Raw genomic sequence first — 23,141 nt, 5'->3', positions numbered from 1 at the left:
AGATCCAGAAAAGTGAGCAGAACAGCTGTCCCTGAAAGGCAATATGACTAAAGTCCACTTTCTTTTGTGGAAAATCTTATTCCATCCACATGTAGGCTAAATTTAAGAGACTATTCAAAAAAGGCACCCATCATCACAAGGACTGGCCACAGAAACTCCACATGAGCACACACTGCCTGGGTGCAAATACACATTTTTTAGAGTTTTATGTCAAGGCAACCATACTATGTATTCTGCCCATTAAGACAGATAACAGATACATTTCAAGAAACGTAAATTGCAAGCAATTAACCACTGCAATTAAATGCTATGTGGCATATGCAGCTTGTTAAAGGTACTTAATGTATGTAACATTTAAAATATTTTCACAAAGAAAATACACTTGTAAGCGCTCACAGACAAGAATGCCTACTGGAAAAAAAAAACCTGATTAGAAAAAAATAATGATGTGCTTCTTAATACAGATTTTCCTCCTTTTAATTTATTAAAAGAAATCAAACATATGAATGGAATCAGTTACACATAGATAGGTCTGGGGTCTTAAATATTGCTTTACCTGCTCCAGAACAAATTACTTAAACAAAGTTGCATATGCATTAATTTTAAATATGGTTACAGAAGTTAATTTCTTATTAAGAAAAGACTATTCCTTAGGAAAAAAGTCTTTCTTCCTAGGGGAAAGAGTATTTTTCAGTGCAAATGTCTCTAGATTGGAGACCTCGGGCTTGCCTCCCATTGAAATAGACAGAAAAAGTCATAGTATTTTAACACATTTTCAATTGAAATTTATGAGATCACTTTAAAAAACAAGATGAAGACATACGTATAATACATAGAAAAAAGTCATCCTGCAATTAACAAGGGTTTATTTGAAGGCAGTTTCTAAAAAACCTACTCAGAAGTTATTTCCCAGCCAGCTAGATTAACCAAACATATTTATTTACGTGTTCAAAGAGACCCAAAAACAGCAGAATGATACCCTCTTCTTTTCTTTTTCTTTTTTTAAATAAAACCTCGGCAAGTACCAAAACTGAAAGGTACTTTTTACTTTTGTTCCTTTGTAATCAACTTTATCATCTTCTATTTCATCTATTCTCTTCAGCCACATTTCTAACTTCTGAAGTAGAATTTAATGTGTGGCATTTCAATTTTCAAAAGAATTCTGAAAATGCAGGCAAGCCATCTCATAAATCATCCAAAGAGCTTCTTCCCAACCCTTCCCTTTAGGATTGTCGTGTGTAGGCATCAAGGGAATTACCACTGACTTCATGAAGAAAACAAAGGCAGTAAAAAGGGAGAGCAAAAGGGTAGCGTGAGCAGGTGGAGATGGGAAGCCACTCACTTTCTTCCACTCATCTGCTCTGAGAAGCATTTCTGCAGCTGTCTTCAGTGGAGTCAAATGGAAATGGACACACTGTTATGACCGCCTTTGGCTTGCACCGAATTATGTAGCAACCAATGAAGAGACAATCTTGCTGAAATCCAACTTAACTGTCTCTGTGAGTACGTGCTTTCAGGGTCCTAAACTACTCCTCCAAACATATGCTTCTAGATGCCATGCACTGGCATCAAGGGAACATATCAAATAGCAAGTACAACTGTATAACTTTTCCCATAATTCAAACATTCATACTCAACTAATCATCTGTATGGAATATTTTACCTTATTAATTGCATATACAATTAACTTACTATAGGAATGTATCTTCAAGACATATTCTAAACTAACAAAAAAGGCAAAAACAGTGTTTTCAAAGTTAAATGACATTTCTTGTAGAAGCTAGGAGAAATATTTTGAAGGATCTCCCAAAGGAACTGCAATGAAGACTTTGAGAAGTTCAGTCTCGAGTGTATTTAGAAGAAGGTAAAGAAGCAATTTGTTTGAGGGTTATAGTTCATAACGGTGTGCTCAGGCACAAATGAAGAAGAGAGAGAACAGCTTTAATTTGACCAGCTTAACTAGGAAGAAGAGTAAGCAAATTCCCACAGTTTTAGGCATATGCTTTCAGAATCTGATGGCTTTGGAAAAGCATTTCCACTGCTTTTCTGGTAAAATTAACCAAAACTCAGAGCACAGCAAGCTGACCAAATCAGGAGCTATCAGTCTGAACTGCCAGCAAAACAGAATCATTTTGACCAATCAAATCACCCAAATAGCGGTTTGAACTAATTCATCTTCAGCGGCAGACAGACCAGAGTGCAAGAATATCAAAGTAGAACATTCCATGTCAACCTCTACAGAAGGTTGCAGAACAGAAATAAAAGTTTTAGGAGGCTGACAGCGAGTGCATGTGTCAATGTTTATGAATAAACAAAATCAGGAAAATTGCTGAAGAGCAGCCAACACCAGGCAGACTGACTGAAGTACAAAAGTAGCCAGTACTGCCAGTACTATACAAACAAACACGTAACCGTTGTGATCAGTTAAGAAACCGTTTAATTAAAATGCATAAAATGCTAGAATGGATCAGAAAGATGTCAAGAAAAGGTATCAATATGTGAAAAGAAGAGGAAAAATTCAAAGGAAGTTAAGACAAATAGAAGACAAAATACACACAGATGACCTTTAGAAGTTGATGAAAAAAAAAAACATACAGGGATCTATGGAAGAACTAGTTCAAATGTCAAAGAGAGATGAGTGTATGGGAGTCATTTGATAGATATATCTGCTTTGAACATTATGTGTGATTTAAAAGATGAACTGAATGTTGCTTCATGTTCTCCCAGAACACTTTGGTTCAAAGTCACCTTTTATTTAAAACTAATGCTTGTGAAAGTTCACTCTCTGACTGCCAATGCCCTAAAAAAAACATCCTTCCACAGTTGCAAGACCTCTTTCTTCTTAAAAAAATAAAAATCTGTGCCCTGCAATTAAGCTTTGATTCACTAAGGGCTCTCAGTACTTGGTATGTTGCTGCCTGTCCTGATAACAGCTCTGTTGGTGACTGTGCAGACATGCTTCAGAGATGGACAGAAGTTCTGTCAAGTCTCAGAGTTTCCATTTAACAATAAGATGACGCTAAATGTTACTTGACTAGGATATTAAAAGAATAAACAAATGGGAGAGCTGCAGTATCAAGAAATCCATTAACGTATTGAAAGAGAACATCTTTATAGAAACTAGTCAGACCTTCTTGAGACCCAGTTTCCTTTTGTTAACAGTTTCTTTACAGCAACACGCTTGAGATGCTTTGCTTTAGCTTTGCACCTTACAACTTATGTTAATAAGAATGGGTATTATGATATCCTAGTGTAAGTCCAGAATAATGAGATCACTACCAGCCTTTCTGCACCAACCGCTGACACCTGCTCCATTTATCTCTCAGTCACATCCCTTCCACCTTTCAGTGCTCCTCACTATTTGACAAAAGTTTATTCATCACTTCTTAATTACCAGAAGAAATACCATGCCCTTTGAAAAAAAACACATTAAAACAAAATCCTGCACAACTACCATAAGGATTAACAAGTAAAATGCAGCAAGTTTACTAACAAGCTTATTCACAAACAGTAGGGAAGACAAGAAACCAAGAACAACTCCCTTATCTTGGTTACAAGTCAGGAAATCTCTCTATCCAGCAAGATACATAAGTTCAGGAATAAACATCACTAAACCCAACTAAATTTAGGCTAATAAGCTTTAATTCTTTCCTGATGCATCCTTCTGATAGGAGACCGCACAAAGGTGTCCACATTAAGTGAAAGCTGGGGCTGAAGGCAGAAAGCTGTTTAGTAGCTCTGAACAAATGAGTTCAAAAAATCCTTCATTTCAGCAAACCACTTAAGGGTCCGATGACTCCACTGAAAGTAATGCTCAAAATTACATGATTTACTGCATCAAGGGCAGCATGAGCACTGATGAATCATACTCACTCATGTCTTTCGTAGCCGAGGGTTTCTCGGACAGACCACGCGACCTGATAAGGGGAGGTTTGCTCTGAATCCTCCAACTCCTCTCCACTGTCTTCAGACCAATCCAGCCCTAAGGGAATTGAAAACACGAAAGCTGGGTGAAAAGTGGACCCGCCTTCCACAGGTCTCTGATCAACCTATGGCAAAAAAGACAAACGTATAGCACAGCTTGCAAGCATAATTATGTTTCATTAAATATATAACATTCTCAATTAGACTGTAAAGTTACACTAGCAGCTTCATTATAGTGTGCAAACAGCAGGCACTGATTTATTTCAAATTTGAGTTTTCCTTTTAAAATTCTTCCTGGACTCTTTATCCATAAGCGGTGAAAGCAAAGACATCAGCTTTCTTACCTATAGGAAACATTACAGCTCTTCTACCAAGCACGTGGAATCTTCAGAGATGAGGTAACAGTGAAGTCCCTGCCACAAAGAACTGACAGCCTGATAACTTCTAAAGCTATACGACCTAAATAGGCCACTTCCATTTCTGCTTATGTTCTGACCAGTGCTCTGTGCCAAAACACCTGAGAGTGGGAAAACTGTGAGACAGAGCAGCATGGGTAGAGACAGATACACAGCTACACAGGATGTTCCACTGCTCAGTCTTTGTAATTGCCTGCCAAATGCATATACTAGTGGGAAAAAAGAACTATAAGAAATGTAGATACTTGTGCACTTTTCAAAGGAGCATGCTTTTCCTTAACGATAATACAGTAGGTTCAACTCACTGTATGCATCAGCAGCTTCTGTTAGTCAAACTGATGGACTCTGTTATTGGCTTTCCTATTATATCCTCAGGTGGAAAATATTAGCTGGGGCATCTTTTGCAATTTTTCCTACTCTCACCCACATCCAGTAAAATTCTTGCCAATCCCTTGCAGCAGGTGGGACAAAAATCCTGCAGCCACATTTACAAGCCATCGTCATTACTTTTTCATTTCCTCACGTGCTCCTTGAAAATGGCACAGCAGTTTGGACAGAATTAAAGAGCACTTTATTTTTGCCGAAAATACACTAACTAACTCTATCTGAGATGATTCTGAAGTCAGATGCTTTCAGTTTGGGAAACACCTCAGTACTTGGTCACTTACACTCTGAGACAGAGGCACGTGTCATTTGGAACACAATCATCAGGAGCCCCTCTACCATTTAGAACCGACACTTCTGGAAGAAAGATTAGAAACCCTATTTTACAGCAACTTCAGCATCCTGAAAATATTTTCTTGGCTCCTATTTTTTAAGATACGCATATGAACTACATTAAGATAGCTTAACACATTTGAGAAAATGCCAGAATTATACTTGCTATGTTTTTGTTTTTTTTTTACACTCCTGCCTTCCATAAAGTAAGGGAAATACAGCTTCATCAGTGGATAAAGACTGAGCACAATGATACCATGTAACAAATTATTTACCCAAAGTTGAAAAATAAAATCAGAGTTTGGGTTGTTTTCACTTTCAATGGGCAATGAAGAAACAAAGGGATGAAATCTAATCCAGACTCAGCTATACTCACACTAAAGACTGCAGCTATACTAACAACCAATTACATGCTGCTCATAGCACGTACACGTAAAACTGAGTTTCTCTCCTTAAGGATTCTGCACCGCCATCTGTAGTGCTACTTCATCAATAAACACAAATCCTAAAATTTTCTGAACTAGCATAACCAGGCTTTAATATCAAGGCATATTATGAATAAATAACAAATACATTTTCCACTCTGACATGTTTAATATGTCAATTCTGTTAGCTGCCAAATATGAAATGTTCCAAGCATATATACCATTTTCATGTTTATCTTAGTATAGCATTTGCTTAACCCTACATTTGTAGGCCTAATCCATTTTCTACTATGCCTCTTTTTCAGGAAAATGTATTTCTCTGTCCAAACATCACATGAGAACGTAAAACATTAAACACAGAAAGTGATCTTTCTACAGCATCTCAAAACACAGGTCACTTTTTAAGCTATTTGAGTCTGTGACACGTGGAAGTGCCTCTGGAGATGCCATTCTTCTGAAGACCTGCATTATATATAGGATCATCAGACAAGATTTCTAACGAACAATGTCCTTTAGAGAATGTTATGGGATGCTAATTATCTTTGAACAAATAGTCAAGCTATCCCGTGAGTGCCAAAGGGCAGATCTTAACTGCAAATTAAAAAAGGTTAATTGAAACAGCAAAAATTACAGATGCTTGCAATTAAGTAAGATGTTCATATAAGTACTTTCAGATTTATTTGAAGTCTTTAAAAAAAAAAATCATCATAAATGGCATTCCTGCTCTAATATCACACACTGACCTCTGTTCCCCTTCTTCCGATCAGTATTTTACTTGTTAGGAAAGCACAGTCTAAAACTAAGCAGAAAAGCAAGGTAACTTTGGAGCACGAGGGACACGTCAAGGAAAGCTAGGTGTACCTGAGTCTGTATTCATCATCAGACAAATAAGCCATAAGGTCAGCTGCCTTTTTTGAAGCTTCACAGAGCACTACTGCCACAGCAGCAAGTTGGTTATTTTCATTTAAACTTTTGCAAGCAATAACTGATTATCACGGTTTCTAGATAATAAGAAAGGAGGAAACTATTTCATGCAGACAAGTCTCCACCTCTCCAACTACCTTTATAACGGTACTATTTTCCAGGCTGGCGCAACGACACTCTTCGTTTGTTGAGCCAAGTTCTGTACACGACTGGGTCCAGTTCAGAAAAATTCCCTTGTGCTCCAACTCTCCTAGCCAAGTCAACCATAAACTTGGATCTGTACTGAATGATGGACTGAATATCCCAACTTTCACTTGCACTTATTTTGTAACCTGCACTTGTCACATGGTTCAACCTTGTCTAGTCTGCAACGCGCCTTTACTAAACGGGCTGCAAATCCTCTGCACAATACGTATGTCATCAAGCAATGCTTTCTATGCCTCAGCTTGATTTCTCAAATGGTTAATGGTGCACTAATAAGAACGAACAACTAAAGCGCCATAAACCGTATGTAATAGGTCCAGACATCCCTCCATAGAGAGATGAGGCTAACAAAAACACCAAGTGATGACCTAGCGTAGGTTTATTTCATGAGAACGACACATGAAAGCAGGACAGAGGTAGGAGGGCATTCCTGTTTTGTGTTCTGTTTTCAGGATAAGAAAACAACAGGGAAGGCATTTATTATCTACCCACCTAGATGTGGAAACAGATCAGTGTCCAGCTGCTGTTTTCGAGTGCACAGTTTCACCAGTCTCTGTAGCCGGCTCATGCAGGACGAGTGCGGAGAAAAGGCTGTGGCTTTCATTAGGACCCGATCAGTCCTTGGAGGGTCCGTGATGGGAGCCCTAGCAGGTGGCAGGAGAGGCAGAGGTCTCTTGTTAGACAACTGCCGGGCTTGTGCTATAGTGTGTGTGGTGGGTGCCACTCCCTGCATTGGTAGGCTGGTGTTCGGAGGTTGAGGTGACTTGCAGACTATGCCCTGCGGTAGCCCTGTTGGCTTTAACAAAGCTGATGAAGGTGGCAGATGGGAGTGCTGCTGCTGCAGAGGCTGCTGCTGCAAAGGTGCAGGAAGGGGGCTAAAGTGCTCTTGGCGAACTTTTAAAATCTCTGTCTCTCTCTGGCGCTGCCGGTTTTGAGCCAACTTGCTCTGCAACTTTTTCCTCACCGTTGCCCCTTTCTTTAGGTCATCATCCTCCTCGTTGAAAGCAAAGGGGTCTTCTAGTTCTGCCTCCAGGTAGTGGAGAGGAAGCCTAGCCCCAGGAGGGGAGAGGGACATCCCATCCAGTCCATTGGGCATCTTCAAGGCCAGGGTGGGCATCGTCAGACTGAGGGCCATAGTATCCATCTGGTGCCTGACCTTTACCTCCTCTATGGGATCATTCTTTTTCTTCCTCTCCTTTTTCGGTATAAAGCCAAGTACCTGCAGGTGGCTGTTGCAGTACCTATGAAAAGTAAAAGCAGTCAGTTCTTAATTCAGTTCCTGCAAGTAAAACCTGAAGAAAACAGACTTCGCTAAAGGGAAACCTACACACAACATGAGAAATTGGATCAAAACACAGGAGATTTTACACACACTGTAAACAACTCCTTCGAACACAACAGATAATTGTGGTGTTCCCAACCTATAACAGAAACAAACTTTTCCAAGTCACAATTTGAAATCTTAAAAGTATTCATTTCTAATTCGTAGGAGACTCTCACAGTATATTCAAAGTATTTACTTTCTAGTAGGGTAAATAATCAAAACCCAAAGTGAACAAAACAAATGGACTGATAAATAGAAGAGTAAGAACTCAAGCTATTATCTGATCATACAAAACCATTTCAAAAGATCCCAGGAATGAGTACACTGATGAATACTTCCTTCATTTGGTTATTCTTCCGCTGGAAGTAGTTAATGTTTTCATCAATGCACACATCATTGTTATGAATCCCACTGTAGTAGGGAGTGGTTTGTCATGGGGACAATCTCACTGGAGATGCTTGCTGAGAAGGGTCAGTACTTGCAGTTAATGAAAAAAGTAGCTTCATATTTAAGCTCTATTTTAGCAATTTAACATAAATTGGTAACCAGAGGATTAGTGGAGTACTCTTCAAATAAAAAGCTAGTTTAAAAGAAAATCTGTGTTTTCTGAAGACGTTTACACAACGCCAAGAATATATATACATACAGATTTCAAGTTCTTCTAATATAAAAGAGTTACAATCTACAGGTGCAGATAGGTGCATACTAAGAAGTAAACAATTAATTCGTCTGTTTAAAATAAGCAGGCGATAGAGATACAGGAATCACAATCCCACATTTTCCTGCTTTTATAAAGGCAGACTTCCTGCCTCTGCAGAATGCCCCAGCACATGAAGCTTCTGCCCTTTGCAGATCCCATCTACAACTTGCAGCTTACAGAAGAAAACAAAGACATGATGAAAGAGTGATGTCTATGTATTTATGGACAAGATAAGGAAATATCCATGAAAGTATTCTTTAAAATCTTATCAGTATGATAGAGTAGAACCGAGCATCCTGTGTTGTAAGGGACGTAACCCGAGAAAATTAAGTTTTGTGGAACAAAAAAATAAAAATGAAATGACTCGTGGTCTTTATGAAGAAAAAAAAGTAACAAAAAAGGCCAAATCAACTCCCACATGGTTGAACACTTCAGTTTAGTGGCTTTCAATTTGTCGTCCTGTCCCTAAAGAAGCAATATGTGAATGTTTTCTGAATGGTTCATAAAAGGCATAAATCTAAATTACTGTATGTCCTTTAACAACCTCCATATAGCTAATGCCTTGAAGGGTCCACACCCACAAGGATTTACAAATCAAAAAAAGGCTGAAAAGCATTGCTACATATTACTGTCCAAATAATTTCTTTATTACATTAAGTCCAAAGTAATAAATAAATGAGACAAGCTGAAGTCCTTATTGGAACAGACTACAATACTATAAATTCATACTGAGATGCACTTCTAAAAATTAAATTCTATAATGAGGACTCAGCAAAGTTTCCCTTAAAGTCAATAGCACTATTCACGTAATTAAAATTAAGCACTTTCTTAGCATTTTGTTTGAACAAGACTGAGATAAGTTAGAACAGCACTTTTAGTATGACAGAATAAAAATCACAAACAGACAAGACAAGCACAATGGATTTTTCTTCCCTTAATACCATAAAAATGAGAGTTTTGCTCAGTTTGAATGTTTCCCTTGTACTGTTCAGAACTTATATTGCCATCTTGTGCTCATGCAGGAGCAAGGAGGTAAAACTGGAAACAAGAGAAAGCCAAACACAGAAAAAGGAAATAAACCTATGGAAAGGTAGTTGGCTTCTCTCTGAGTTCCAGGCTGCTAAGTGTTTAGCTTGCTTGTTTAACTCTAACTCTGTTCTCTGTTTTACACAACCGAGAATAAAGCTTTGGTTCTTACAAATGACCACGCTTCATCAGCAAAAGCCAGTAGTATCTTACACAGGCACCTCCTCTGGACACAAACCTACAGCTGCCAGGCTACATCACAAAAACACAGATCACATGCAGGTGGGTGTGCACAGGGACCTCCCTCCCTGCAGGCTCCAGGACAGCTTGGTAGCCAGCCCTGTCCCAGACTGGCCCCGTGCTGCAGAGGAGGGTGCAGGCAGTAAGCGGCTCTGCTGGAACCAGCCAAGCCGAGCCAGAGGTTCTTAAGATCAGAGACAAGGGCAGGGAAGCAGCTCTTGCTCCACTGAGGCAGGCTACTGGGAGGACGGGACTAGCGCCTGTTAGCAGCACCATGCCTTTTGCACGGCCCTGAGCACGATGCTGGGAGGGTCAAGCTGGCCCTGCACGCAGCCAGTGCTGGCGTGCCTGTCTCAGTGGCACAGCTTGTCATTTCCAAAACCTTCTGAGTTATTCTCAGCTTGCAGCATCATGCTGAGTACCTAATATAGTTTCTTCCCCCTTCCTTATTCAGCACTAAAGGCACTTATTCCGGTGCAGGTGAGGTCAAATGCAGTCAACATACGTGGTAAGAGCGGTGGGTTGATATCTATTAAAGCTACCACAATGCACCACTCACAAAGGTGACGGGCTGTGAAAGCTTTAGCCAGATAGCTTCCCACATCGTGGGAAAGGCAGGAACCCAGAAAACCAGGTTTTCTACCAACACCTGCATCCTGCTTCCCAGTACCTCCCAGGTTTGTATTCGGTTCAGTCACTTATTTAAAGGAAGATCTAACTAAACTGGAAAGTAGCTTGCACATTATTTATAGGGTCTGTTGAAAGAAGAAAATTAACAGATAAAACAGTATTTAAGCTAGCTACATTGTAATAATTATATACTTAAAAATATAAATAAACTGAGCATCATAATCTGTGTGTGTATTTGGACAACAAAGAACGAGGAGACGTATTGAAGAGGAAGTACAGGTGCACTGTCCATGTCTGTATCGTCCACTTATTTCTTTAAAAAAAACAAGATAGAGAATAGAGAAACTAGACTTCAGTTGAGGCAATGAAGTCATGCGCTATAAATAGCTTTAATTTCTAGAATGTTAATGGTTAATAAGAAATTTAATAATATAACAGCATATTAAACATCCTTGTGGCTGACGCCAACTCATTTGTCAGGGGTTAAGGGATAATTATTTTTAATTATCTGTGGACAGAGATGAGGTTTTGGCATATAATGCGTGCAACCTGTTAAGACATTCTATTTTTTAGAATCTTTAAAAATATATAAGAACGTAGCTGTCAAAGTATCATACAGCCTGCTTCTGATCACGTACGTGTCTCAAACTGACAAAATGACCATCTGACAGTAATTTCATACACAGAAGATTAAAAGCTATGAGCAGAAAACTCAGACATAGCAAACATCTTTATATTGAATAGAGTGTGAAAGAAGTCTCTTAAGATACAGATACAGGTTTGCCTGCCAAAAAAAACACTGTTTAGAGCAGGCACAATCTTATCACTAGCATTCATCAAATCTTATTGTTAAAGCTAAACTCCACCCTGAGAAGCAGTCTTTTAAAATATTCTTTCCAACGATCACATCCTCTCATTTGAAATTGAAAGTTTATTTTCTCCTTCAGACACCTGCCGTCCTCTTCAAGCTCTGTAATGTGACACTCGACATGCAGTCAAATTATTCTAATATAACATACACCAGATGTCATGACCACACTTCACTTTAACTTGAGAAAAATCAAAAAAGAACAAAGTGTGAACTCAGTTCAAGGTGTAAAGAAAAATCTCAAATTCCATGGGAACATATGAGACCTAAAAAGTGTCATTAAGTAGTATTATTTCTATTGTTTTTGAGTGTGATCCTGCTAAGAGGCAACTCGGTCTCAGTTGGCTCTTGCATCTGAAATTACAGCATATCATTTGCTCAAACAATTTCTATGACCATTTTTGTGAGCTTATTTCAAAGAGCCTCTATTGTACAGCAGCAAAGAAACAGTCACCGACTGTCAAACTGCAGCTTAAAGTTATTCATCTTGTGCCATTTGAGCATTTGCCCTACAGCTTTTGACAAACATTCGTGTTTTTTTCTCACTTCATCAGTCTCCTCAAGTGAAATGGCAGGTGAAGTGCAAGTTAATTTAGAGCACAGTCCAACTGTTGTTTCAGACAAGAGAGGGAGCTGTGAGCCAAGGAGGAAGTTATATGTAGGGCACAGTGGGAACACTGCTAATAACGCAAAAGGTTAGTGAATGGCAGCTAATAATGTGAAAGGTCAAGGAAGAGTGGTTTGATTCTTTTTTGGCATATTTTGTTTATATTTTAGGTTTAAAAAATTATTTCTAACAGAATAAGCCCCAGGTAGTTAACACACACATTAATTAAATACTGTGGTACTGGCAAAACCTAGAGCAATGAGTGAAAAATTAAAGTCACAGACACCTTGCAGATAGGATCAGACAAATTCTGCCATTTCACCCCAAGCAGCACCAGTGAGACGTGTGTTCAAAAAGTCTTCAAGAGCAAGGAAAAATGCCCTTGTGGTTACAGTACAAGCTGCAATTCAGGAAGCCTGGTTTGAATTCCCAGCTCTCCAACAACTTCAAGCACTATCTCTTGCAAGCCATTTCATATTGGGCACCTCAGGCATCTTCATTTGGGCAGGGATGGGGAGAGAAAGGGAGGAAGCAGAGAAGAAAGTGAGCAAACAGCACTTTCCCAGCTGACTGATCTGTTACCAAGTAATACATGTTTTGTTCCAGTAATACACCACAACAGATCAGCAGTAAAGCAAGAATACAGAGCTGCAGTTCTGCGTTTGCCCCTATGCGTCACTGCTCCCTAAGCCCAGAAGGTATGCATTTTCAGTTGCTTGTCCTGAAAAAGTAGATAGAAGCATGCTTTTGCCACAGTTGGCCAAATAAGCACGCCCTTTTAAGAGTGCAGACTATGAGTGACAAAGCAAACTAATCAGAACGGCAGATACTGCACAGCAAATTTGATCCACACTTTATAGTGAATTTGAGCAAAGCAAAAAACCCTCCTGAAAACTTCCTTGGGAGTGAGTTACTGCCCTTTTTGAACACTTGACTCCCACAAAAAACAAAATAAAGTTTACTGGTCTTACAACAAAACCCTCAAAGAAACATCCTGGAATTCAATTCACTCAGGCCCAGTTCCTCCCTCATCCTGAAACCAGGCAATATCTTAAAAAGAAATTCACGCCTACATCCCAGCCAGTTCCCGTGTCGCAGGTGGGCAACCACAACTCACCTACGGTCCTCAGATTTGGGGATGGGGTTGGTGCAGCGTTGGCTGTTATACTTGGCCACATATTCACATTGCTTGAAGGGGGCAGTCTTGTCCTCCAGAACGTGTCTGATACAGAAGGCGTAGCCGTTAAGTCGCCTCTGCTTGCACAGTTTGGGGCTATACGAGCACAAGGGCTTATTGTCAACCTCAGAGAAGTGTATGTGTTTGCCTTCATACATCACGTGACTCTATTCCTTGTGAACATCAGCTGAAAAAGCCAAAATATTAAGATAAATCACATAAGGAAAAAAATGCATTCAGTTCTAGATTGTGTATTTCAGTTTAATGCTAAAGAGAGACCCAAAACAATACCTGATTTTAAATCTTCTGTACCATATCAATGTTAAGAGAGAGCCCCAAGGACACCGCTATCCTGGAATGATGACGAATCAAGACGATGTGGATTGTCTAAGGAAAACATCAAAAAGGTCAAAGTCAGACAGAATAAAATAGATAGGATCATACTGCTTAATAAGTAAGTGGCCAGATGTGGCCATTTAACCTGTGGTTCAGCTGGCATCCAATAAGCCAAACCCACTAGCACAACTGTTTTCAACTATCAGTCACAGAGCTTTGGGAATCATAAAAGGAAAAAATGTTGACTGTCACCATGCTTAAACCTGCTAAACAAAACTCCACTCGTATACCACAAAATGATCAGAAGCTACAAGTTGGGAAAGGTTAAGCAACAAATCAGATCTCCTTCTTTCAGGAATCAAGCTGAAAGCTGATGTAACATTAACTCATTTGATTGCAGAACGGTTCTCCTTCAAGAATCTTTGCTTACGAAAATGCTTGGGACTATCCTCGCTCTACCAAATATTAATTTTCACAGGCAGCATAGGAAAGCCTTTCATCATTGTAAGATGTCTTTATCACACCTGGTAAACTGTCTGGCGATACTGTAGCTGCCCACTGCTTTTGCAAACAGAAGTTTTAGGCGAGTGCTGGCATTAACAATGCCAGAGACAGTACTCCCATTGAACCCAAGAGGGCTGAAATGCCATTTTGGCAGGAGACTGCTTTCTTCCCTGCTCCCCAAAACAGTCTCCAACAGTGCAACACAATAACAAAGCTATGAAAGCTTTCAGTACTTTTTCATTTCCCACCACTACCCAGTCTTCAGCAATCATCTTTCTTAAAACATGCACAAACAAAACCAAAGCAGCATCAAGTGAAAACTAACAGTGCACACAACCTGCAGCTCCCTGCTGCACCCAGCTCAGCCTGCCAAAGGCAGCTGGGGTTTGGGAAGGCCATCCTGAACCACAGGATGCATACGCAGTGTTTTCAGTACTCAGATTCAGGTGCGTTATACACCAAGCAAAGGAATGCACATAGAGGTGATATCCAGGAAGTATGCAGTAAATGAGAGACGTGTGACAACTGCACAGATTACCAACTTGACCAACTTATTTTTAAGGCACCACATGGCAAGGAAAAGATGGCAAGGAGGGAGGGGAGGCTCTGGCCTCTGCAAGGAAGGTATTTCCTCCCTGGGGAAGCCATCTCTCATCGCTGCAGAAAAGCACCTTGAGAAGACGGCAATACCATGGCAGCTGGGAATCTTAAAGTCACTGGCAGAACTAAACACTCTACCATACTTCCAGCAGCAAACTGCATAAGGCAGACATTTCCATTAGCTGTAGGAGCAGGACACAAGGTAGCACTGAAAATTAAAAAAATACAGCTATTTAAATAGTGTTGTAAGTGCACATGCAGCACGCAGAATGGAGATCTGCTATAAAACATGGTCCAAATATCAGCAACTCGATCAAACATTTGTCAGTAAGGAGGACTGTCCCATGTTTCCTCTCCATGCACAGTCCCCTTTCCAGCCACACAGGCCAGCAGCACCTTGGGGGCAGCCCTGGCACTTCACTTACAAACAATGAGAGCAAGAGCACAGACATCAAATCTGCTTCCCACTGCCTTCCCCTCAATGCAGGGCAGCACAGGAAGGTGCACACTCCATATATCTGAAACTGATCACTGAAGTGTGACCCTTCACAACGCATTCATCCTCAAAGCAACAACGTGAAAGGAAATCCCATGATGCCGTGCCTAAGTAGTAGCGAGGTGACCAGGGCTCAGGTCCCACATGCATGACAGAAAGCCTCCTCCATTACTGGGGTAGCAAAAGTAATTAAATGAGTCTAAACTAATTGTATTTCTTACACAGAACGAAGCTGACAAAGTCTTTTGCCCCAGAGTTTACTGCTCTCCACAGGGACCCAAAGCCTGCACTGGTGCCACAGGCTTAGCGTCCTGCATCAGGTGGGCAAAGACAAAGGACTGGACAGAACACGTCCATCTTGCAAGGATGGGGTGACCCACATGCTGCTATTTCTTTCCACCATGTTTTCTACCACCTCTTAAGCTGCTGCTATCGTGCTCTGCAGAGTTTTGGACTAACAGGTGACCTCCTTCTCCTTTGCACAATGCAGCCACATTTCTTGTCCGAAGGTTATCAAGCAGCAGAGCAAAGAGAGTTTTTCAGAGCGGTTCCAAAGTAAACAACACAAAACACGTATCTGGGTTCCTCAGTTAAGTTTTGGGAAGGAAAATGCTCCACAGTTCCCAACCACTGTAATTGTGGATTTATTCCTGTGCCCCCTGTCTTATTTTTGGACTTAACTCATAATTAAGTCTTATTTTTGCACTTATATTTGCAACGCAACCATGTTGAGGCAGGCACGGCATTTTCCATCCCACTTGTCTGAAAGATACAGGTCACAAGCACCATGCCATATGAAACACTGAAGCTGGGATAGCAGCAGTAATCCTCAGGGAAACCCCTGAGCTCGCACATGTATTTTGAGATCTATATTTACACCAAGAGAAGCTCAGAGAAATACAACCAAGCTCAAAATCCTGCTAGGAACCGATCAGTACAACCACACAGTAACGAATAAAAAGAAAGCTAATGCACCCAGCAGCCAGCGTTACACGGGGAAACTACAGCAACCCTCGCAAACTGCGATATACGTGTGATGGGCAGACTGCTACACAGACCCCAGAAAGACAGCGGCACTGCATGGACATGCTGACCCCACACCAGCCCTACAATGAGCCTTTTCTTTTCGTTCTGTGCCACATACAGGCGCTCAAGAACCGGGGAGATGTGGCACTGAGGGCCATGGTTAGTGGGCATGGTGGGGCAGGCTGGCGCTGGACAAGATGATCTTAGAGGTCTTTTCCAACCTTAATGATTCTATATATAAAACAAAGACTTCTTAATTTATCAATTCTGATTTCATCTGTTGTAGCATTTTCTTTAAAGGAAATAAGAGTTGTTAGCAGAGCTTTCTGCTGTGACACAGAAAGCAGCACAAGCACAGCACAGGCACATGCTACTTAACTGAAGAGAACTGAAACTACACTTAGCTAAACAGTGGGTGGGGAAAAAATATTTTTGTCCCACAGAATTCAGCAGAGATGACGGAAACATGGACTTCCCGTGGAAAATCAAATGCTTGAGCAGCTGTACTTTGCCACACAACTATCGGGGTACAAAACCTTTTGGAAGATGTTCTGGGGTCCGCAATTATACTCCACATTGAAGCTGTAGAGAGGTTCCAAACAAATTTAATTTAAGCCAGCATGTCCTTAGACTGGCTTTAACCACAACCCACAAATGAATGAAAAACCAGTGACTACTACTGGAGGAACTTATATTTTCCTTAAACAACTGCTTCTTAAGTATAAGATTTTGAGAGTAAGAACAGAAGAACTCAGAAATCTGTCATTGCCAAATGACATAGGACATGACTGAGGTTTTAAAAACCTAATGGTTGGGGATAAGTGACTACAGAATGGTCAAGTGACAAGTCACACAATGTTAGAACTAGAGGCACCTGGGGTAGTTAGTATGAGGTTGACTCAAAACACAGGAAAGAAGTACTTCTCTATATTGCTGCTGCTGCTCACAGGTAGTGAGCTGGTGGAACTCGCTGTCACAGGAGCTGCAGGAGCATGCAGCATCATTGGGTTCTGAAGGGCAACAGAAAAATTTATAGACAGTGTAGCCACTGATACTAAAAGTAGGCAGTGATGTACCTGCTAGCACGCCCAACTTAATAAACATGGACACCGGAGGAGCAAAAGAAGAAAACACTAAAAGAAATTGGGCTTTCATACTCTGCCTCAACAGCATCAGTTGTTCCCGCTGTCCAAGACAGAACAGCGGGTAGGCTCAACCCCTGAGCTTACCCAGGAGGGTACTCCTGACGTTCTTACAAGCTTGCCACTAACATCTGTCATTTGATAACATATTCATGTTTTACACCTGAGCAGACGACTGGAAGAAAATCACCTCCCTCTGGTAAAAGCCCTGTCTGGGCATGCAAAGAGGAACAAACTGCGTGTCCCAGCAAGGCTTTCGCGCGAGGACAGGCAGGATGCACAGCAAAGCCACACTCTGACAGAACTACTACACAGAGCTACCCGTCCTGCTGGCTGCAGCCACCAGTGGTCCGTACAGCAACAGAGGGTGGTTTGCAAAGTGGCTATGAAAAGACAAATGAGACTTAAATATACACATGCACACACCTGCGCAGCTGCCAGTGCCTGCTGCCAGGCATAGGAGGAAGCCAACTCTCAGACACTTTCAGTGCTTACAAGCATAATGGGTTCCCCCGCAGTGTGCATCGGCTCCAAGGGAACATACCTCTTCCAGTACAGTTAAACGTTCCTTCAGAGAGGTCAGAAAACAGCCAGTCTTGGGGAAACCTCTGCGAGATCATACTGAGTACCAGCATCGCGTCATACAGAAATTGGTACCTGGCATCACCTGTGTTCTACAGAGAAGTTAATGGCTCGGTCACTATTACCAAAGCCAAAGTACTACAGCCCCAAACCCAGTCAGCAATCCTGAGAAAACACTGCACAGAAAACATCAGAACATTTTAAACCACATGGGGTTAGATCTACTGTCAAATGTACGCTCAGAATATGACATTCAACCTAAGTGAGACCAAATTTAGGCAACGGAAACCCTAAATGCATTGTAAATTGCAATGAAATTATATGCCAATGGTTAAATGATGTATAATTAAGAGGACTGAGCTCGGAGGTTCACACATTGCATCCAAATAAGATCTCTTTAATTGTGACTTTTAACTGTGTTCTTTGAATTCTTAATACCAGCGCAGACTTAATACTGTATTGCTTGGTGTGTTCATGACATCTCACAAGGAAGGTGCAATCATCTACATATGCCCCAAACCATCACCTTGGGGCCAGAAAGCAGAACTCTGATCTCCACAAACCTCAGATTTTCCACGAACAGCATAAATAGCAGTTCTGCTGATTCCTTGACCTGACCAAGAGAGGATTCCCTGTGCTCCCACCGCCTGATCCTTTTTGCTGAGACTGACAATAAACACATGCACCTTAACGTGCTTTTGGCAACTTGGAATTTAATCCACTCAGAGTGGAACAGAGGCCATAAAAGTCATTACAAAAAGACACACATTTAAAACTACCTTACCATAAAACTGTCCAGTCAGTACTAGTAAAACGTGTATTATTAGAAAGAAGGATGCCCCCTCCCTGGAAGCATTCAAGGCTAGGCTGGATGGGGCTTTGAGCAACCTGGTCTAGAGGGAGGTGTCCCTGCCTATAGCAGGGGAGTTGAAACTAGATGCTCTTAAAGGTCTCTTCCCATCCAAACCATTATATGACTCTATGACTCCATTTCTTCCCATTTCATACCAAGAGACGATTACCTCTCGGGGAAGTACTCTGTTTTATCAAAAGAAGCTGTACCACATCTAATTGTGGTCACCACTGACACCACAGAGTTGTAACTTCTGTCTCCGTTCTATGATTTAACTCCAACTTTGGCTTACTTCTAGTCATCTAATGATGACGAGGCACCAAACCAAGCCTGCTTTAATTCCAGAAAGAGTCCAGTCAGTAAAAGCACGCAAATCAAGACAGAACACTGGGAGGTAACCAAAGTCAGCTACAGGAGTTCCCGTCGGGAACAACTCTATTAACTAGAGCACAGTCTTTGCTCAAGAAGACCTCTGAAGAGCCCACACAAGTGACGAAGGCACTGCACACACATGCAAGAACTGGGATGAACCTACCCCCAAGATGGAGGCACTGAGCATGCTAGACCTTACTGGACATTCTTAGTTCCCACCTGGAATCATATTTTGGACTAGTTTTCACATGTGGAAATCTACCCAGGAAGTCAGAAGCAGCAACATTGTCCTCATTCTGCCTTTTTAGAAAGCTCATTACTTCAACTCTGCAAAAAGGCAATATATATTGCATAAAGGTGTCCAACATATAAACGAAAAAGCAGAGGTATGTTATAAGCAACACTGACAATATGAATTACTCTTCATGATACAACACAACAAATACATAACTAAATTTCAGTATTACTCCTAATAATAACCAAACAACATACAGACTTGTAACAAGTTCCAGTCAACAACAGACAACATAACTAAGGAGAGGGGAAAAAATACTTGCTGTTTCAAAACTGTGCAAGTTGCTGGTTTTGTTTTCTTACACAAAATAAACTTCAGTAGCAATGGTAGAAACTTCACAGGATTTCAAGGAGGAAAGATGGTCAGTAATAAGACTTGTTACTGAAATTTATAGATTTCAATGTAACATTTCCTAAATAGAGCTATTCCTCATCTGTGGCTCCAGACTGGTTCCCTATCTCGGAAGGCTTTTGAACAAGGATTGCTCTATCTGACCCAGTCCAAGGCCCCTGTCCTGCAATCACATCCACACAACAGGATCCTCATGCTTGCACAGAAGCACACTTATTTCAACATGGCTATAAACAAACCCAGGGACTGCCAGGGCGACGGGCTGCAGAAAGAAGGTCTTCAGACACAGTAATAAATGGGACATTTAAGGAATTGCAACATTGCAAAAACGCAAACTAAAATGTTATCTCAAAATATCTAAACCATGATCCAGAAAGAAAGCACAGACTAAAATATAACCACACCATACCTTATATCTGCACTTGCATTTACAAAAAAAAAAAACAAAAAACCTAAGTCCCAGTCCATATTTATCCAAATAGCAGCTAACTTGCACTTGCATATGAGGTTAAACAAAATACTTCTGCCTTATTTTTAGTCCCAGTGGTGCACAGACAAACAAACTTATTTTCACACAATACAGGAATATCATTCTTGCTTCAGTAGGAATACTCAGTAAGTAAAATAAAGCAGCAGAGCTCCTCACAGAGCTGCCTTTTAGCAGTTATAAGCGATCAAAGTTTCCATGTGGCATTACAATGAATTTCTGCCTCCTGAGGATCTGCCACACTGCGAGAACATGGTACATGCAACTCCGTAGGACAAGGCCCTACATACAGCTCATTCATTCATCATGAAAGTACTCAAACATCAAAATTACACCTACTAAGTAAACTCGGGGTTGCTTTCTGTGGACAATTTAGCCTTACAATTAATAAAATCTGCCTTATGCATGTATATAATGCAAACAAACATACTAGGCTGAAGATGGCTGCAACAATGTCACTAGGCTGCAAGTGACAGCTTTGCAGGCAACACTTGTGCTGGGATTTACCCATTAGCAGCAGTACCCAGTCAGTACAGTCTGAGAGTGGCACTGCTGGTACAAACAGTGCCCAGAGGACAGGACGCTCAGCTGGAAGGGAACGATGTGTTGTCCTAAATCTGCCAATTTTAAGTATACCAATCCTTAAAAATTGAGAGCAGCCTTAAAATAAACCCTCATATGTTGTTAAGTAACAAAGTTAGAACTAACTGTAGATCTACACATTTTAATCAGATGGTGTAATATAAAGCTGTAAGTTGTTACTGTTATTCTCAAAATTTATTCAAGGTTACTTGTACAAAACAATTAGCCCTCTGAGCTAAAAGGCATTTTAAAGGAACATTTGAACAAAAGTACGCATCTCCAGCATGAGAAACCAGAGCTGGTTCACCTGTGTGGGGTGAAGTGTGTTGGCTGGCTCTCCAGTAGGCTCACTTCACAACTACAGACGTTCCCTTCCCTGAAAAAAAGCATCCTTTCATTTTCCGCTCCTGGCAGCAGCGCCTCAGAGGCAACCAATGCCCCACATTTGTCCTGACTACAGCCCACACTGTGTCCATCTCCACGGCTGAGGATGTGGGACAGGGCTGGAGGCCACACTCAAACGAGCCCCGGTTGGAATGGGACCTCGAGGGGGGGTCCCTTTCCTGGGCTGCGGGGTCAGGAGAACTGCCCCAGCTCAGTGGTGCTGAGGGGGCACCGCCCCCCCGGTCAGGGGGTGCCGGAGCAGGGCAGGCACTGCAGCACATGGTAGGGCACAAGGGTGAGGCCTTTGCCCCCCGCCCTGACCTCCGGTTTTGGGCTACGTCCCCCCACGCGGGGGCAGCTTATGGGGAGCCCTAACAGCCTTCCCACTACCGTCCAAAAGAAACCCCCGTTCCCACCCAAAAAGTTGGGAGGCGAAATAACCCAAACGAGCACGCAAGGACCGGGATGGGTGGGGGTGCAACCGCGGCGTGGGGGGGGGGAGAGGGGGGGGGGACCGCGGCCGCGTCCCGGGCGCCCCCGCCCCATCCCCAAGGCCGCCGAGGCGGGGCGGGCGCGACGAAGAGTGGGGTGAGCGCCCTAAAAACGCCACGAAACTTTCCAGGCCGCGGTCCCGCGCGCCCCGCGGGACCGGCACCGCCTCCGCAGCCGCGGCCCCGGACCGGACCGGACCGGGCCGGGGGAAGGGGCGCCCCCACCCCCGGCACCACCGCCGCTCATTAAAAGTCATTTCAGGAAATTAATGCCGTCCCCGGCACCCCCCGGTCCGCGCTCCCACCCACCCCCCCCCGCCCCGCCGCGATGTGGGGGGTGGAAGCGGCCCCGCCGCCGCGCCCCGCCGCCTTCCCCCTGCCCGCAAGGCTCCGGCTCCGGCGGCGGCGGGGCTCAGCCCGCTGTGGGCCCGGGGCCCGGCGCGGGGGGCCCGGCGGGGCGGGGAGCGGAGCGGGCAGGCCGCGCCGCGCTGAGGCCTAGCGCCCCCCCCCCCCCGTTCTCCCCCCACCGCCCTTCACCTCCCGGGCAAAGGCTCCGCAGCGCCGCGCCCCGACCCTCCCGCTGAGCCCCGGCGACCGTCTCACCCCCCTCCGGGGCTCCTCTCGGCGCCCAAAAGCCGCGAAACGCCCCCCGGCTCCCCTCACCCCCCGCTGCGGCCTACACCGCCCCGGCCGATCCCCGGCCTCGCGTAACCCGCCTCTCCGCCCGCCCTGCACCCTTCGCACCGCCTGCCGCGCTACGCGAGCCCGGGGATGCAGGCCGGGCCTGGCTTACCTTTCCAGCTGCTTTTTTTTTCTCCTCTCTCTCCTCTCCCCCCTTTCCCTCTGTTGGGCTGACAGATCAGAGTTTCCTCCCCAGCAGAGGGACTGGGAATGGGCTCGGGCTCTGTGCTGAGGAGCTGCTGCCCCCCTGGCTCTGAGGAGATCCTGCTTTTTGTGGGAAGGAAGCTTTGGGGGCTCTTTATTATTTTAAAACTACAAAGTGCTCAGAGGGTAGGTGATTATTAAGGGGAATCCCTGAATATATTCTCCAGCAAAGAAGGCAGGGCTGCTGGGGCTGCTCAAGAAGAGAGCCAGCAGCCTCCTACAGCACCACTACAGGCACCGAGAGGACATAACATCACAGAGCGGCTCCTCTGCCCTCCAAAACAACAACTTTCCTACCATCTTGGAGGTAGAAGAGGGAGAGAGGGAGGGGGAAAAAAGTACAGAAGGTTTTTATAAAGTGTGGATTTGGGGGAGGGAGCCAAATGGACAAAAGCAATTTTTTTTATTCATGTATATGACTTATTATTTTAAATAAAAATAAAATACAAAGGTATGTGACTGAATAAATAATTTTATTTATATCAAGTTAAGATCAGCTTTCTGAGATGGGGGGGGGAAGAGGATGTAGGGTCAATTTTTTTTTTTTTGAAATTTTTTTTTTTTTAAATAAGA

At 42.7% G+C, this 23,141-nt stretch overlaps 1 protein-coding gene across 4 annotated transcripts in view; it reads right to left on the bottom strand.

Moving 5' to 3' along the window:
- Positions 1-22,845, bottom strand: part of INO80D (INO80 complex subunit D) — a 44,371-nt gene extending 21,526 nt beyond the window's left edge. Inside the window, exons 1-6 of one of the 4 annotated variants that reach the window (XM_021400732.1) lie at positions 22,477-22,845; positions 21,116-21,184; positions 13,474-13,569; positions 13,123-13,369; positions 7,103-7,851; positions 3,874-3,982 (exon numbers count right to left, since the gene is read on the bottom strand). In XM_021400732.1, coding sequence (XP_021256407.1) covers positions 3,874-3,982; positions 7,103-7,851; positions 13,123-13,340 — 1,076 coding nt within the window. In that variant the 5' untranslated portion in view covers positions 13,341-13,369; positions 13,474-13,569; positions 21,116-21,184; positions 22,477-22,845. Of the gene's footprint in view, positions 1-3,873; positions 3,983-7,102; positions 7,852-13,122; positions 13,370-13,473; positions 13,570-21,115; positions 21,185-22,286; positions 22,308-22,346; positions 22,372-22,476 lie in introns of those variants that run through there. The other 3 variants (XM_021400733.1, XM_021400734.1, XM_021400735.1) reach the window with 3 other exon arrangements.

Source organism: Numida meleagris, chromosome 5 (assembly GCF_002078875.1).
Source record: "Numida meleagris isolate 19003 breed g44 Domestic line chromosome 5, NumMel1.0, whole genome shotgun sequence".
NCBI classification, from domain to species: Eukaryota; Metazoa; Chordata; class Aves; order Galliformes; family Numididae; genus Numida; species Numida meleagris.
This window is presented reverse-complemented; position numbering and strand designations above follow the sequence as displayed.